At 37.8% G+C, this 18,499-nt stretch overlaps 1 protein-coding gene across 3 annotated transcripts in view; it reads left to right on the top strand.

Moving 5' to 3' along the window:
* Positions 1–18,296, top strand: part of DSP (desmoplakin) — a 45,338-nt gene extending 27,042 nt beyond the window's left edge. The window contains exons 13-24 of one of the 3 annotated variants that reach the window (XM_070940716.1): positions 138–264; positions 1,551–1,758; positions 3,052–3,224; positions 4,077–4,243; positions 5,006–5,144; positions 6,449–6,642; positions 7,378–7,540; positions 7,887–7,970; positions 9,039–9,146; positions 9,406–9,504; positions 10,095–10,592; positions 14,490–18,296. In XM_070940716.1, coding sequence (XP_070796817.1) covers positions 138–264; positions 1,551–1,758; positions 3,052–3,224; positions 4,077–4,243; positions 5,006–5,144; positions 6,449–6,642; positions 7,378–7,540; positions 7,887–7,970; positions 9,039–9,146; positions 9,406–9,504; positions 10,095–10,592; positions 14,490–17,678 — 5,149 coding nt within the window. In that variant the 3' untranslated portion in view covers positions 17,679–18,296. Of the gene's footprint in view, positions 1–137; positions 265–1,550; positions 1,759–3,051; positions 3,225–4,076; positions 4,244–5,005; positions 5,145–6,448; positions 6,643–7,377; positions 7,541–7,886; positions 7,971–9,038; positions 9,147–9,405; positions 9,505–10,094; positions 12,390–14,489 lie in introns of all 3 variants that reach the window. The other 2 variants (XM_070940715.1, XM_070940714.1) reach the window with 2 other exon arrangements.
* The last annotated feature ends 203 nt before the right edge of the window (positions 18,297–18,499 follow it).

Below are 18,499 nucleotides of genomic sequence, written 5' to 3'. Positions count from 1 at the left end.
ACATTTGGATTTTCAAATTGAAAAATATTTAGTGTTGGAAATATTACAGCTTTTATGTGTGGGGCTCCCTAAGACACTCAATTATTGGGAGATACGTTGCTTTCTGAATGTAAATAACCTTTTCATTTACTCTTTAGAATTGAACAATACTATGATGCTATTATGGCTCTCTGGAATCAACTTTACATCAACATGAAGAGCTTGGTGTCTTGGCATTATTGTATGATTGACGTTGAGAAAATCAGGGCTATGACTATTGCCAAGGTGGGTATCATAAGTTATGGAGTTGTTGTTATGGTATACATATAGTTAGTGATTTCTTTCTGGACAGGGGATCCATACATATGTATCTAGTTTTGAAAATCTATGGTTGAAGTTTCAGTTATGCCATTGCTGAGTCTATGGAGATGTGTGATGTGTGTGTACAGTTTGACAAACAATATGTTCAGTGTGATAGGCTAAAAAAAAAAAAATCAGCGCTTGATATTCTGATATTCATCAGAGCTTGTATTCATTCCATACTTCTTTATTGCTGGGCAATGCTTTTGAATAATAACCGAGTTTGTATGCAATTTCCTGTTGCACTCAGGTAAAGCTAGAGTGCTTCTCATCAGCTCTCCACATTATCTGCACTCCTGGGCCAAGTTGCCTACCATTTGTAAGAGACACCAAGCAACAGGAGCAGGCTTTTGGGCTGAGGGGTGGCGAAAGAAGGAAAATGGGCTGAATGAAATTAAAACTGAACTCTGCTGTATTCAGATATATAAAGTGCAGATCTAAGCCATTGGCTTTTCAAGGTGATAGAAGGAGTTTATGGAATCTGATTCTGTGATGTCTACAGTAGGACCAGGTTTTAAAAATCAGGATGGCTTTTGTGGCAGTGTGATGGAAGCTCACTCCTTTTTATACATGCACCAATATTGCAGGGCTTCCATTGCATTGCTGCAACTTTTTTGGCCTCCCCTGCAGTCCACTGTGGTTTGATTTATGATGAAATTGTCAGTAAAGATACAATAAAATATTTCAGCTAATCGAATATATCAACTTTTCCTAACCTGGAGACTGCTGGATGTAATTACAATTACAGACAGCTGGATGTAATTACAACCTTATCCACAATCAGGCTGCCCTCTGGCATAGAAGACTAGGGACTACTGTATTGAAGAATCTGCTTCCATGCTTTGCAAAACCATTTTTCGATACTTTGAACTGACTTAATATATTACAAGACAAGCGTTCCAGATTTTTAAAAGACTGTCTGCCTTTTCTCAGCCCTTGTCTATACTGATAACATAGCTCTTAATTTCTCAAGCAGTCCTGTCTCTACTGACACAAACGTTTTGTGTTCTCTTATCTGCCCATTCTATAGTCTCTAGTTTAGACACTTCATACTAACGTAAACCTACATGTTTAAGCCATTTGTCATTTTTAGTCATTTCCCACTCCTCCCCAGTCTTCAACCCCCCACTCAATGCAGTAAGTAGAGATAAATTTGCCATCAACATGTTGGGGTTACTTTTCCTGAAATTGTTTGCATTCATTTTTTGCAGCTGAAGACAATGCGCAGAGAAGATTATCAAAGAATAATTGCTGACTTGGAGATCCATTACCAAGAATTTATCAGGAACAGCCAAGGCTCAGAGATGTTTGGCGATGATGATAAGAGGAATATGCAGACTCAGATCACGGATGCTCAAAAGCATTACCAGACATTGGTAATGACGCTTCCGCGTCAAACACAGACAGGACCTCCCATAGGTTAGTGATGTAATAAATACTTGTACCTGTTGTAATATTTCATAGCTGCTGGTGACTCACTAATCCAGCCACAGAACATCTGCTAGATAAGCATTTTCCTGAGGTTGCCTCTGTTTGGGGTTGAGAAATGTTGAGAGAGTCATTGAAAACTTTCTTGTTCTCACAGGCCTTGCGGCAGAGTGGTAGTTTGGTCCCTTTATGTTGTTTTGTTGTTATATAGTTTGCCTTTTGGACCCTTCTGATTTTTAAAAAAACTGTTCTTATTTTTAAAGATAGGATGCCCAGAGTCATCTGAGGTTGAGTGACCTCTTCATTGTATTAAATATGATTACATAAGCTTGCCAAAGATTTGTTAGGCCAGGAGTCAGCAACCTGCGGCTCTGGAGCCGCATGTGGCACTTTCACCCCTCTGCTGCGACTCCCTGTCACTCAAAATATGCGGCACAACCGCCAATATGCGACACCCACCGGCACACGATTTATTGAGCTTTCCAACCCCCGGTAGGCCAACCATGGGTAAATGCAAAAAAAGAAAAGTTTCAAAAGAAGACAGAAAATTTAATTCAACTACATATGTTAGTTTTGTGGCCGCTCAAGAAATAGTCAGGCACGGGAAGGGTTTTGGAACTCCCGGTGTTTTCTTTTCTGTGGGAAATGGGCCCAAATGGCTCTTTGAGTGTTTAAGGTTGCAGACCCCTATGTTAAGCTATAGTCAGTGATGGGTTGCCCCCGGTTTGCACCGGTTCTATAGAACCGGTAGTAAAACTGGCGGGAGGCCCCGCCCACCAACCCCGACATCATCAAAACCTTCTGTGCATGCGCAGAAGAGCGTGCAAATGAAGTGAGTGCGTGCGCGTGGCCCCTCTGCGAACTGGTAGTAAAGGTAAGTAGAACCCACCCTTTGCTATAGTGTATGATTGGAGAGCTGAATACAACTTGGAGTATCATAACTTAGGCAGGTGTGGGCTTCACAAATAGGCCTCATGCAAAAAGCAAAAAGACTTGTCAATAAAAGCATTTGCAATGATGGAATGCTGACAACTATAGGAAAATATATTTTAATTCTATATGATGGTTTCTCACATCCGCCTAATATACGGTAGAGAAGGACAAGGATATTCAGCATACTGTTCATATACCTGATTGACTTTCCAAGCCATACTGCTGATGGAAATGTGACACATGTCTTTATTGCCCATATATTCAAATGTGTTTCAAAACAGCTTTTTTTTTTCAGTGTAAAACTTGTTTTTCCCAGTTCTCTTTTTTCCCCATTTTTCTCCCAATTTCTAGTAACTGAAGTTATAACTATAGAAAAGGAAAAGCAGGAGGCATGGCTGCTCATGGAATTGCAGAAACTTCGTCGCCAGATTGAAAACTGTGAGTTCAGGATGGTGCAGCGTACTCCCTTCCAGTTGGATCAAGGGGCCTCTCATAATTTGTCTGTCCGAATCAGTGAATTAGAGGTACATGTGATTTGCAATGAATAAATTCATCCATATCCTCTCTCCCTATACCCCACGTTACCCTTCTTTACATTTGACATATTCTTAGGGCCTACATTTTCAATCTGATACTACTGAAGTTAGTGGCATGGGATTGTGGGTAGTCCTCAAGTTATTACCATAATGGAGCCTGCCCATGACAGTCGTAAGTCAGGATCATTGTTAAGTGATTGATCACCTGAGCCTTCCCTTACTCCTTCTCTCCTTGATGTAATTGTTAAGCAGAGCACTGGGTGCCTTGGGAAACTTAGTACAGGCCCAGACCTGCCTTCCCAAGCTTCTCTCACCCCCTGAAGCACCTCGTGTGCTGCTTCCTGCCCCTTTGGATTCCTGCAGACATTGAGTCTGCTCCCCCCTCTCCGCCTTGAAGCGGTCATTGGGGCTGCTTCCCACACCCTCCTCACCACACTGATTGCACACTTACCTTTGAAAGATCTCTGGAGCTCCAGAGTTCATGTTGGGAAGGAAGAGCAGGACATTCTGTCCCGTGGCATCCCTAGGCTGTACTCTATCCTGGAAGTGGGCACCATTTTTGATGTAATTGTGATACAATTCAGTTACAGTATTGTTCAGGGAGAAGCAGTGTTAGATGTTTTGTTTTGCACTGTGTGCATATGTGTGTGTCTGTATACGTGTGCGTTCAAGTTAGTGTTGATTCCTGGCAGCTGCCTGGAGAAGTCCCTGAAGTTTTCTTAGAGGACCCCAAATTTAGTTTCTTGCATTTCCAGTTAGAATTGAAGAGCGAGTTTCAGATTGTTTCTTTGAATACAAGAAATGTGCGTACATGCAAATGATACTTGCTTTTCTTTCCAGAGTATACAAATTGAATCCCAGTCAATGGCAGAAGCTCTCAACAGGCAAAAAGATTACCTTCCAAATTTTAGAGGCTCTGAAAAGTATCACTATTTGCAGTCTGAAATCAGTGCTTTGTTTCAGAAGTTGGAAAATATTAATGGGGTTTCTGCTTGCTACTTGGACAGGTAATAACAATGTAAAGGACTCCTGGTTAACTGTATTCTAGAAACCTGTTTTGTTTTCAGCTGCTAATATTCTTATATAACCAAGCATATGCTTTAAGAGGATTGAAAGCCTTCATATATTCTAGATTGATAATATTCTGTAGAAAAAGAGAAAGAACAAAGTATGTTTACTGTTGTCTGCTCCAAGGCAGGTAGCTTATTAGAGGACCTACCACACAAGGTTCCACTGTGGCTAAAATAGGGAAGTGGAAAACCATGTAATTGGCTTATTCATAAATAAATAACTTTTTGCAATGAGGTGACCCATGTTTTTTCAAAAATATGTCCATTTCTTATATATATATATGCATCAAATGGTTTTGCATACAGAATAAAGGACTTACTTTTCCTTATCCTGCCTTAGATCAGGATACTTGTTTGCTCTTCCTTATCCTTTCCAATTTTTTCAGAAGTTGACGGTACACTATTTATTAACATAGAATAGAACAACACAACAAAGTGTACAGCTTTCCAGTCAAGGGAGCAAGCAGTACAATTATTCCGCAACACTTAGACACCAAGCATTTGTGTGAATAGGAATGCCCACAAGTAAACGAACATTTAGCAGTGCGAGAATACTTGAATTGGGGGCATGTGAAATAGTCTTTTTCTAGTGGAGTCTTGCACTAAGGTGATACTAAATCTAGTAATATTAAATATTAATAATGCTAAATACTAAACCTTTTTTTAGTACTTGATTTCTTTATGTCCCTGTTCTTACAGCTTAAATGCCCTGCGATCACTGCTTCAGGCAATTCTCCAGACAGATGATGTGATTCGAGTATTCGAAATTAGGCTTACAGAAGAGGACACTCTTTCTTTGGACCCAGATAAAGTAGAAGGCTACCGAGTTTGCCTAAAGGTGAGAAAGTAAAAAATGGTTTGTCTTTCTTTTCTTTTCTTAAAATGTGGGATTGGATTACAAATGGGTTACATGAAGTTATGAATTGAACTTTATTTAATGAGTATAGCCAATGTAACCACTAACTTGTCAATGGGAGAAAACTACTACTGCCACTTATATAACTTTATGGTACTTTATATCCTAAATACTTTATAACTTTACATACTAAGTATACTTAGTACAATATACCGTATTTTTCAGACTATAAGACGCACCGGTGTATAAGATGCACCAAGATTTTGAAGAGGTAAGTAAGAAAAAAATTTTTTTGCCCTCCCTGGCCCTCAGGAGCACTCTGCAGGCCTCCCAAACCCTCTGTGCACCCTGTTTTTCACCCATTTTTGCAAAAAACGAGGCACGCAGAGGGTTTGGGAGGCCTGCAGAGTGCTCCTGGGGGCTGGAGGAGGGCAAAAATGCCCCCATTTTTGCAAAAAACAGGCAAAAAATGGGCCTGTTTTTTTCAAAAATGGAATGAGCGGGGCAGGGCTTTGAGAGGCCAAAAATGGATATATTCGGTGTATAAAACATGCCAGCATTTCCACCCTCTTTTAGGGGGAAAAAGGTGTGTCTTATACTCTGAAAAATATGGTAAGAAAGCTTACATTAAAAGAAAAAAAGAGAGCAAAAGTTGGGGAAACCAGTGTCTATATTCAGACTTGCTTGTGAATTGAAGAATTAATAGGATAATACTGATTGTTCATTTCACAAGTCTAAAATTGGACATTGATTTCCCCAACTTTTGCTATTTTTTTTCTTTGCATCATTATCTCACTTCTATAGCCATTTTCCTTGAGAAACTGTGAGCACAATTCAATCTGCTTATGGACAATAAATTGGGATTCTGTGGAATTCTGGCTTATCACTGATGTGAGCACAGCTAATTATGACTTAACTGTTCAAGTTGCCTTCGTATAATGAATGACCCCAATTAATTATTGTTTGTTCAGTATATCATAGTTAAACAAACCATAACTTTATGTGATGTGTTGACCTCATCGAAAAGTTAAATGTTATTATCTATATCATAATTAGACAGTATAATAAAAATACAGTCCATTTTCCGTGGATAAGATTTAGTCTATATCTTTATAGTGCCTCCTCCAAATTATCAAATGCAGAACCTTAATCAGATGCAAGTTATGCTACTGCCAATTTTTAAGTTGGTCAGGAATTTTTTTAAAAAAAAAATGTTGATATTTAGAGTATAGATGCTTAAATAATTAATTTTTCTTTTTTTTCTTTTTTTGCCTGTATTTTTGCAGAAAATGAAAGCAGATCTTACTATGAAGAAGTCGTTGCTTGGTACTTTGGAAGCAGAGCTGCAGAAGGCTCTCCAGGTTCATTCCCAGTCTTCTCAAACATACCCTCACTATGACTTAGATCTTGGAAAATTTGCTGATAGAGTCAGCCAACTAAGAGACCGTTGGCAAAGGCTGGAAAAACAGCTGGATGACAGGTTTGTTTTTTGAAGCAGTGTGTTTGGTTTTCTCATAATGTCATCATTGCTTTGTGATGAATTTTACACTCACTGTAAATACAACATTGCAAGTTCTAGTGAAAGAACTTTCTTTTTAATTAGAAATCGTGCTATTTCTTGCAAATAGGTTTTCTGGAAAAGTGATTTTTAGGCTACTTTTAGATATAAACCTCTAGCTTAAATTTGATCCTGCGGTATTTGCATATATTCCTTTCTGGCTGATAGCGGTAGAAATAACAATTGTCATCATGGTAACTGAATATGCACTTCCATGTCAACTAGTCGTGTTTTGCAAATGATAGTTGTATTTATGGAGCTATATTAAACTTAAAAATAGTGTTGCATATATTGTTGCAGGCCTTATTACATACTATTTTTTGGTAAATATATTGCTGTATAATTGCATTCTTTGCAATTGTGGTTTAACTGAGATTAACGGGCATTACAAGATAAGCAAAAAGTAAATTGGATATTCTAATTCTTAGAGAAGGGACTATGGTTCAACGGTAGGAAATATTTTGTTTTTATTGTGTTTTATATATAAGACCATAGAGATAATCACTGGCATCCTCAATGCAAATGTGGTTCTTGGGTAGTAGAACTATTAGAAGGGAACTTCGCTTCACTTCTTGCATTAATACAGTCATAGAAATCAGCATCAATCAGGTTCAATGGACCAATCTATATTTGTTGCTTTTTTCCCACCCCCTCCAGATCGTGGGATTTAGAAAAACAGGTGAAGCAGCTGAGAATCTATCGGGAGCTTTACCAGGCTTTGAATAAATGGATCTGTGATGCCAGGCGCCGACAGGATACCATTGAATCCATGAAATTGGGAGATGTTAGCACTGTCATGAGATACCTGCAGGAGCAAAAGGTATTGTTTTGCCTTAAATACACCAAACTGATCTTCAGAACTATCATGGAATGAGTTTGTAATTCATTCTAATGTGTATTGGTATGTTAGTAAGAGCTCATAATATCTTATAATCCGACTTCAATCCAATTTGCCAAATATGCAATATGCCAAAATTTTCTCTTATCTTGGGCTTCTGTAGTTATTGGACTATACGTCTGGGGGCAACCAGTTACAATAAGCTATTCTAAACATTCTCACTATCACTGTATCTTTGAGGATCCAGTTATATAAATGGATAGATGCTTGCCTACTCTTTAGAATTCTAAAAATTTGATTAAAATTCATTCATTTGTCGTCTTGGCAGAATTTACACAGTGAAATTACAAGTAAGCGCGACAGAGTCGAAGACGTGGTCAAGAATGCAGAAGTGTGCTCACTTGCAATCAAGGTAAAGATATTCAAACTGTTTTTCTCAGAATATGTTTTCACAACAATGGTTTAAGTGCCGTTAGTACACATTGTGAAATTAATAAATCTCTGTAATAAATCAGAGCAAGGGCTAAGACTTCTCTTTGACTTCCTTTCTCTGCCTCTGCTCCAAATCTGCTTCAGCGTTAGAATGGCTTTCTCCTCCCATTACTATTACTATCAGATCTTATTTCATCAGCAGACAGACACCATTATCTCCACCTTTAATCTGATAATAACTATTTACTAGAAATAAAACTAAGTGCAATTTCAATGGGCTATCTAAATAAATGGTTGAGCTTACATGTCATTTTATGCTATTGTATGATTCTACTTTGGCTTGTTTCAGTTTAAACATGGTAAACCAGTTTTAAACAATATTTGATTTACATAACATGATTGGTCATGCATGATTTGTTTGGGATTTCTTCATTTATTTACATTTTGCTTTTGTGTTTTGTCTAAGTCTTTAACCAACTTATGTAGGATCAGTGCATGAGCAGTAAAACAAAAATCTCATAAAAACAAAAGAAAAAAAATAGGAAAGAACCACAATTACTTTGCTTATCTTCAAGACTAACTGCATTGACTTGTTTGAAAACATGGCTTAGTACAATAGGATTGACTCAACTACACTGAGACTTAAATAAGTCTCCATGTAGCCGAGTAAGATATCAGTCAAATCAATTAGTCCTGTCTGTTGAACAGGTAATGGGAGAGTGAAAACTTCTTTTTTAATTTCTTTTGACATGATTGTAAGATCAACTATTTCAGAAATATTTTCATAAAACAGTTTAACTGTTTAAACACACATAATATAAAAAAATGACCTGTGTCTATCCAACTATTTCTACTTAGGTATCGCCATATATTGTTGATTTAAAGAACAATCCTTATTTTGGTTAATTTCTTCCAGCTTCACCCCTTTCTACTTCACTGTATTCATTTTTCCACAGGCTTTGAAATATATTGCTTTTTTTAAAAAAAATAATACTGAAATTCACAGTAGAAACTATTGTACACCAATACAAATGCTTTGTGCTTACAGGATTATGAACTCCAGGCTGCAGCTTATAGTTCAGGACTAGAAACTTTACTGAACATTCCTGTCAAGAGGAGCATGGTCCAGTCTCCTTCAGGCCTTATTCTACAAGAGGTACATGTCCCTCATTTCACGTTATTTGCAATTTCAGCAATGTGATGGGAGTTGTGGAAGGCACCAGTTTGGGAGATCATATATAGTACAGGACCATTACTTTCCCATAATAATTTTTCCTAATTTAGCACAATTATTATGCAAGTTTAAGATTAGGCAATTTTGTTTTATGAGAATCAAAAATCTATTCAAATAAGGTAAAACAATATTTGGGATAGGATGTCAATATACTTTTCTCTCTTCTTCCATTCTTATTCAGGCTGGAGAGATTCAATCCCGATACATTGAGCTTCTTACAAGATCAGGAGATTATTACAAGTTCTTGAGTGAAATGTTAAAAAGCTTGGAAGATATAAAGGTAATTTCTCTTTGGTCATAGACTTTTTTGTGAATTTTACAGTATCTCAAAATATTAAATGGTTCTAAGTAAACTTTAGATTAGAAGTAATTCCTTGCTGTAATGATAAAAAACTTCTTAGCACTCTTAGAATGTTACTTCGTTGATTTTTGTTGCTGTTATAGTTAATATTGCATATTCAGATTGGAGATATAATCTAGTCAAATAGTAAAACCGTGTGATAGATTTTTGTGTGCAAGACCCGCTTTCCAATGATCTGCCAGCGTATACATGTGGTGTAACCACAATCCTGATATTATGTGAAGTGTATCCCATTGTATCTATAAGATACCAGTTTGTGGAAAAATAAAACTAGTTCACCTACAGATTTTGTGTGTGTAAATGCAGCTTTCATAAAACAATACTCACCTTGTAAACAATAAAAGGCTAGAATGCTAAGAAGAGAATACAGAGGAACTTCCCCTAAATAATTGTATATTATATCTATATTAATAATAATATTACATGTGCAACTTTTTGTTTCCTCTTTTGCAACATTGTGCATTGTTTTGCATGAGGTTGATCAAATTGTCTGTCTCTTGATTCTGCAGATGAAAAGCACCAGAATAGAACTACTGGAAGAAGAACTGAGATTGGCCAAAGATGCCAATTCTGATAGCAACAATAAGCACAAGTTCCTGGAACAAAACCTGCAGAAGTATCAGGTGGAATGTTCTCAGCTGAAAGCTAAATTCATAAGTTTGGAAGAGATGAAGAGACAAGTTGAGATGGATGGCAGTACAGCCAAGCAAAACCTAGACAAATGCTATGCGCAAATAAAAGATCTGAATGAGAGGATAACAAGGTTGACTTATGAGATTGAAGATGAGAAGAGAAAAAGGAAACTGTTGGAAGACAGATATGACCAGCAGAAGTCAGATTTTGATCAGTTGCAGAAGACAAGGCACAATGAAAAAGAAACCCTTGGTTGGCAAAAGATAGAATCAGAGAAAATCATCAAAGAGAAGGAGTATGAGATAGAAAGGTTAAGGGTTCTTCTCCAGGACGAGGGGACACGGAAGAGGGAATGTGAGAATGAGCTGGCTAAGGTAAGAAACCAGTTTAATGAGGAGATGAGTAATATAAAGAACAAGTATGAAACAGAGATTAATATTAAGAAGACCACCATTCATCAGATAGCTGCACAGAAAGAAGATGATGCCAAAAATCTCCGCACTCAGATCGAACGATTGCAGAGAGAGAATAGAGACCTGAAGGATGAGATCGTTAGGCTCAATGAGGCCATATTGGACACAACAGAGCAGCGAAGAAGGGCAGAAGAAAATGTCCTTCAGCAGAAGGCTTGTGGCTCAGAGGTGATACAGCAGAAACAACAGATAGAGTTGGAATTGAAACAGATCATCCAGCTGCGTAATGACGACAATACAAGATACAAGCAGGCCCTTGAAGATGCAACTTCGACCATCCATGAAAAAGTCAAAGAGCTTGAAAGGTTAAAGATTCAACTGCAAGAAGAGGCTAAAAGCCGATGGGAACTTGAAAATGAATTGGCTAAGGTAAGGAACAGTTATGATGAGGAAATTATTAGTTTAAAGAACAAGTATGAAACTGAGATTAATATCACAAAGACCACAATAAATCAGGTGACTGTGAAAAAAGAAGAGGAAGCCAGTAATTACAGAGCCCAGTTGGACAATGCTGTAAGAGAAAATAGGAGCTTGTGTGAGGAAATTAGGAGACTGAAGAACACACTAAGTCAGACAACCGAGAACCTTAGAAAAGTAGAAGAAAATGCTCACCAGCAAATAGCAATTGGCTCAGAGATCTCACAAAAGAAGCAACATCTTGAAAAAGAGTTAAAACAGACTGTTCAGAAATTCACAGAGGAGATTGCACATTACAAACAGTCCCTCGATGAAGCAGGAAGAACACTTAAGGAGAAAAATAAAGAGATTGAAAAAAACAGAAAATTGTTAGATGCAGAAATATGCCAAAGGAAGTCCCTGGAGGAAGAAAATATTCGCTTGCAAAGGATCCAGTATGACCTGGAGAAAGCTAACATCAATGCAACAGAAACCATTAGCAGATTAAAAGTTCAAGAGCAGGAGTTGGGACGCCTAAAAAGTGAATATGAAAGGCTTGCACAAGACAAGAAAGGGAAAGATCAAGAGAGCACAAGACTCCAGAGCACCATAAAAGAAATGCAGCATCAAAAACACATGCTGGAGGAGGAACTTAATAGGCAATCTAGAATTGCGGCTGATGAAACTTCCAAAAGAAAAAATGCGGAAGAAGAATTAGAAGCTATGAGGAGAACTTTGAGAGAGCAGGCTGTTAAAATCACTAATCTCACTCAGCAGATAGAAGAGATCTCGATTGTAAAGAAACGGAGTGAAGATGACTTGAGGCACCAAAGGGAGGTGCTAGATAGCCAGATGAGAGATAAACAGCGGTACATGGAGGAGATAAGGAAATACACTTCTGAGGTTGAAGCCTTGCGTCGCCAAATGGTTCAAGAGCAGGAGAATTTAAAACAGGCCCATATTCGCAATGAGCACTTGCAGAAGGCTATTGAAGATAAGAGCAAAAGCCTCAATGAGTGCAAGATAGAAATTGAAAGACTTCAGTGCCTTACTGAGAATCTAACAAAAGAACACTTGATGCTAGAGGAAGAGTTGCGAAATTTAAGGTTGGAGTATGATGATCTAAGAAGGGGCAGAAGTGAAGTTGATGAGGAAAAAAATGCCACAATTCTTGACCTAAAGAATCAACTACAAACAAGCAACAAGCATGCCCTGGAACTTCAGGGTGTGATAAATGGTTTACAGAAAGAAAGGGAAAATTTGAGACAGGAAATTGAAAAATTCCAAAAGCAGGCTCTGGAGGTATTCACAAATATTTGATCACACCTTTATTCACCTTCAGATTCTATAAATTAACACCCAATGCATTTTCAATCAGTGAATACTGAATGTGTGTGCATCTTAATTTTGACCAATCTCTCCTTCCCCTGCTCTTTTAATTGGATTTAGGATCAGATTAAGGTCCTTCTGGGAATAAATTCAAATGAGATATAAAACATAATTAGATGGCAGTGAATTCCTCAATTTAATGGAATTTCTTCCTTTCCCTATTTTGATATTCTGAAGGAAAGAGGGAGCATCTGCCATACTTCACTTGGTCCTATTTCCCAGACTATTGACTTTGTAGACTATGTCTACCTTTATACTGATTTTTTTGTATTTCTATTTAAAAAACAAAACAAAAAACCTTTGGACTTTGATATAAAATATCCTAAAGGTTCCTCTGTTGAACATACTATGCATTTAAAAGTTGTTGCAACAGAGTGTATCTGTAGTTCATTTTCTTTTCATTTCATCCCCCAAATGTATATCTCCATAGATTCTTCAATCTTACTTTCTCTGAGCTGCTTGGTATGAGATGCACAATATATAACTCATGCAGTTACATATTGAAGTGTCCCCTGAACTGCTTTGCTTTCCTGTTCTTTACAAGAGCATATGTGTGTCTATGATCATGTAATCATACATAAAATATATGCACATGCACACACATCACATGCTCATTTTAAGAACTCTGCAATATATAGCTAACATTGCTTATTATTTCTCTTATCTGTTGTCCTTTTAATGTATATATGCCTCTGTTTAAAAACATATATACATGTTTATGAACATGAATGTATATTCATGTTATGTATAGCTTATTATAGATATTGTCCATTTTAAATAAGCAGGGTAGAATCCAGCATAGACATACATACCTGAATGTGCCTCATGTTGCATTGTGGTCTATAGCCTTTTCCAATTAGGTCTTAATTTTTAAACCAGATCACACATTCCCCAGTTACTTTTTTCTACTATCTATCTTTGGTTTCTGAAACATTGATGCAACACTGTAATTTATACCCATACACTGATTATTAAGAGCAATCCTCCATGTATCGCTAAAGTGCAAGTTTCATTTGTTTGAAGAAATTTTAGAAAGAATGGGAAAAGCTCATTAATAATAATTGAACTATGATATTTAACTAACAAAGCAATGGAGGGAATCCACATTTACAACATGTATCCATTATATACATTCTTGCAGTCACTCATTTATATTAATGTAGGTAAATGATGAGGATTTCACTAAATATATTATGTGAGTAAATTTATTAGAATAAGTAAACTTTACTAAACACACCTGAATCATATTCATAAAATGCCCTTTCCCTGAAATTGATAGGAATATTCTTATATTAACAGTTCTGTATTAAGAACATTCAGTTGACTATTTATTCTTTTGAAATAATTTATTAAAATGCATTGTTCAAGAATTTTTTTATCTCTTTCAGCGAATCTAATTTTATCAAAGGGGGAAAAAAGTAACCCAGTCACTGCTAAACCACTAAATCAAGACATTGCAATTTATATTTTACATTGTAAGAGGTTAAAAAGGAAGCACTAAATGCCAGGAGAATGTTCTGTATTTCAAATTAAAACTTTTCATTCTTAAAATTAGTTTAAGAGATTGACAATTCTCTCCTAAGGTTGTTTATTCAGAACAATACTACTGATTTCACTAAGGCTTTTTAAAATAAAGTAATAGTAGGAAAATTCAGCTGCAAAAGTATATGCTGTTACTTGTTAGTAAGTCTCATTAACTTAAGGATACAAACTTTTGCATAAGTTTGTACACAAATGAGATTTAATATTCTTATTTATAACAAGACAGTACCCAGTCCATTTTATTTGAAAAAGTGAAACATTTCTATCAGTAAGCCAACCTATAGTAAAACAGACACAAAACTGTGCAAAATACAGTGTTACATTACTCATTACATTACATTACTCAGACTGCACTTATCCACTATTCTTAAGGTGGTGTATATACTCTATAGTATAAACTATAGAGAATAAATAATAAATACTGGATGTTAGCACAACTATTAATTTTGTTCCTATTTCTTTTTTTTAAAGACATCCCACAGGATTCAAGAATCCAAAAGCCAGTGTAATCATATCATGCAAGAACGAGAAACCCTGCTGGTGAAAATAAAAACCCTGGAACAAGACAAAGCAAGATTGCTTAGATTAGAGGAAGATCTGAATCGTACCAAAGGCATGTTGGAATCAGAGTCTCGCTTGAAAGCACGGCTCGAAAATGAGAAGCAGCAGATATTGAATGACTTAAATCAGTGGAAAAGCCAATATTCCCGGAAGGAAGAGACAATCAGGAAAACCGAATGTGAACGAGACAAGAGTGAGAGGGAAAAAAGTTCCTTGTTGATAGAAATTGAAAGGCTGCAGGCAGAGATCAAAAGGATTGAAGAAAGGTATCGATGCCGTTTAGAAGAGACAAGCAGGAAGAGCCAGGCAGAGATGGAGACAGAGAGGTCGCGATGGCAGAAGGAAATTGACAAATTAAAAAAGCGTCCATATGGGGCGCACAGAAGCACCCAGACAGAAGAAGACTTGATGATTGATCCTTCTAAATTGCTTTTCAATGGTTTGAGGAAAAAAATCACAGCAGTACAGCTGTATGAGTGTCAGCTGATAGACAAGTGTACCCTGGATAAGTTGTTGAGAGGACAGAAGTCAGTGGAGGAAGTTGCTGCTGAACTTGAACCTTACCTTAAAGGAGCTGGGGCTATAGCGGGTGCTTCTCTTAACACCAAAGAGAAGTATTCTCTGGTGGAGGCCAAACGTAAACAGCTTCTTACTCCAGAGAACACAATCCTGCTTTTGGAGGCCCAGGCAGCCACTGGAGGGGTAATTGATCCCCATCGGAATGAATTATTGAGTGTGGACAGTGCTGTTGCTAGAGACCTGGTTGATTTTGATGACAGAGAACAAATCTACATGGCTGAAAAGGCTATCACTGGGTTTAAAGATCCCTTCTCAGGAAAAACAATGTCTGTTGCAGAAGCCATCAAGAAAAATTTGGTTGATAGAGAGACTGGGATGCGTCTACTTGAAGCCCAGCTAGCTTCAGGAGGAATTGTTGACCCTATCAATAGTATCTTCTTGCCAAAGGACATTGCTTTATCCCGTGGACTGATTGATCGAGATTTGTATAGAGCTTTGAATAATCCATCAAAGCCCTTAATTGATCCTCTTAGTAAGAATGCCATAAGTTACATGAAGCTCCGAGAAAGATGTAGAATTGAACCACACACAGGTTTACTTCTCCTTCCTGTGCAAAAGAGAAGCATGTCTTTCCAAGGAATCAGAAAGCTTATCACCGTTTCTGAATTGGTTGATTCTGGCATAATTCGGGAGTCGACAGCAAATGAACTGGAAACTGGAGCAATCACTGTTGAAGAAGTCACTGATCGAATCAAAGATTTCCTGCAAGGTTCCAGTTGCATAGCTGGTATTTATAATGAGGCTACTGGAGAAAAGCTTGGTGTTTATCAGGCCATGAAAATAGGCTTGGTGAGACCAGGGACAGCTCTTGAGCTTTTGGAAGCTCAGGCAGCTACTGGATTCATTGTAGACCCCGTAAATAATTTAAGGCTTCCTGTTGAAGAAGGTTACAAGAGAGGCCTTGTTGGAATAGAATTTAAAGAAAAACTTCTGTCTGCCGAAAGAGCAGTCACTGGGTACAGAGATCCAGAAACAGGAAATATCATCTCCTTGTTCCAAGCGATGAACAAGGAACTCATTGAAAAGGGCCACGGTGTTCGTTTACTGGAGGCCCAGATTGCCACTGGTGGAATCATTGATCCTAAGGAGAGTCATCGTTTGCCGGTGCACACAGCGTATCAACGAGGCTACTTTAATGAAGAACTGAATGATATTCTGTCTGATCCTAGTGATGATACCAAGGGATTTTTTGATCCCAACACAGAAGAAAATTTGACCTACTTGCAATTGAAGGGAAGATGTAAAATAGATGAATTAACTGGGCTCTGTCTATTACCACTGAGAGAGAAGAAGAAGGTGGTGCAGACTTCACAGAAAAATACACTTCGGAAACGTAGGGTTGTCATTGTAGATCCTGACACAAGCAAAGAAATGTCTGTCCAGGAGGCCTATAATAAAGGCCTCATAGATTATAGCACTTACATGGAGCTTTCAGACCAGGAATGTGAATGGGAAGAAATTACTACTACTGGATCAGATGGGAGCACAAGAGTTGTGCTCGTAGATAGGAAAACAGGCCACCAATATGACATTGAAGATGCCATTGAGAAAGGTCTTGTTGATAGAAAATTTTTTGAGCAGTACCGTTCTGGATCTTTAAGCCTCACACAGTTTGCAGACATGATTGCTAGTAGAAATGGAGGTGACGAAGTCTTCAAACATGAATCCATTATTCGGTCTCCTACTGTACTGAGTGTCAAGAGTTCTTCCATCTTGCTAAAAAGCAGTTCTGGCTCCTTTTCTGATTCTCCAGAAGAAGCCACTCCCATTGCAGCCATATTTGACACGGAAAATTTGGAAAAGATCTCAATTCCAGAAGCTGTACAACGGGGGATTGTTGATACCATCACTGCCCAACGTTTGCTTGAAGCCCAGTCTTGTACAGGAGGTATCATATGCCCTACTACAGGCCAGCGTCTTTCCCTCCAGGATGCAGTTGCCCAGGGCATCATTGACCATGAGATGGCTACACGGCTGAAGCCAGCTCAGAAAGCCTTCCTTGGCTTTGAAGGTATTAAGGGGAGAAAGAGAATGTCGGCAGCAGAGGCAGTGAAGGAGAAGTGGCTGCCTTATGAGGCTGGTCAACGCTTCCTTGAATTCCAGTTCATCACAGGAGGCCTTGTTGACCCTGAAGTACATGGGAGAATAAGTACAGAAGAAGCTATTAGGAAAGGATTGATTGATGGCCGGACTTCCCAAAGGTTGCAAGACATAGGCAACTATGCAAAGATTTTGACCTGTCCCAAAACAAAGCTGAAGATCTCCTACAGAGAGGCAATGAATCGCTCGATGGTAGAAGACCAAACAGGGCTCAGATTACTTGAAGCATCTTCTGTTTCATCCAAAGGCATATCCAGCCCATATAATGTCTCTTCAGCACCAGGGTCACGTTCAGGGTCACGTTCAGGATCTCGTTCAGGATCACGCAGTGGATCAAGGAGAGGAAGTTTTGATGCTGGCACAAGTTCTTCATATTCTTATTCCTACACAACTGTCAGCAGCAGCAGTCTTGGGCGCTAGAAATTTATCAGTGTATCTAGCTTTTGTTCTATATGTCTGCTTGTTTAAACAAAAGAAAACAAACAAAAAGATCAAATTTACATACACACATGGCCTAGTGGTAATACTGGTAAGGTAGTTGCTTGGGTGAAATAGCTAAGCTACAGCATAGAAATGTAAACCCAAATACAAGTTGCAAAAATGCTTTCTGGAAGGAGGGGATGCTATATTTTTCCTTTTTTTAAAAAAGTCTAATTTGGCTCATGAGTGTGGTTTGTAAACTATAAGAAAGCAACACCTGCCTCTGAAAACAGATGTTGCATTTTGTCTCTTTATTGTTGTTTTATTACTCATGCACCTCTGCAGAATATTAACCTAGCATCCATGTTTTTGTATTTGTCAGGTTTTTTTAAAGCCACTTCTCCTTTCGCACAGTAAATGTTTCACTGCATAATGATAATAGCCTGCAACTGATGTTATACTTTACTAGATTGAGCTACTTTCTCAAGTCATTTCAGGTGTATTTGGAGTCAACACTGCTTTTCTGTTTCTGTGGCTTGTTTTCCATGTAACACCATAGAGGCCTGACTACATGAACTTAATTATTCTTGCAATAAAAGTGTAACCATTTTTAACTCATTTGTATCAACATGTTTACTTTTGGTATGGGTCATCTTCCTGGACTACTTGGCTATGCTGCATAGTAAATATTTTGTATTGGAGATTTCTTTGATCCTGGACTGAAAACTTGTGATTAAGGTTAATAGAGACCCAAATATATTTGTTTAGGGGAATAGTTATTCATCTCTATCTCCTGCTTCACTGAGTACAGAAACCTGTCA

This window comes from Pituophis catenifer, unplaced genomic scaffold (genome assembly GCF_029215685.1).
Source record: "Pituophis catenifer annectens isolate HBS135680 unplaced genomic scaffold, rPitCat1.0.hap2 SCAF_3, whole genome shotgun sequence".
In the NCBI taxonomy this organism is placed as follows: domain Eukaryota; kingdom Metazoa; phylum Chordata; class Lepidosauria; order Squamata; family Colubridae; genus Pituophis; species Pituophis catenifer.
The sequence above is the reverse complement of the archived record's forward strand: the minus strand, read 5'-3'. Positions and strand labels throughout refer to the sequence as shown.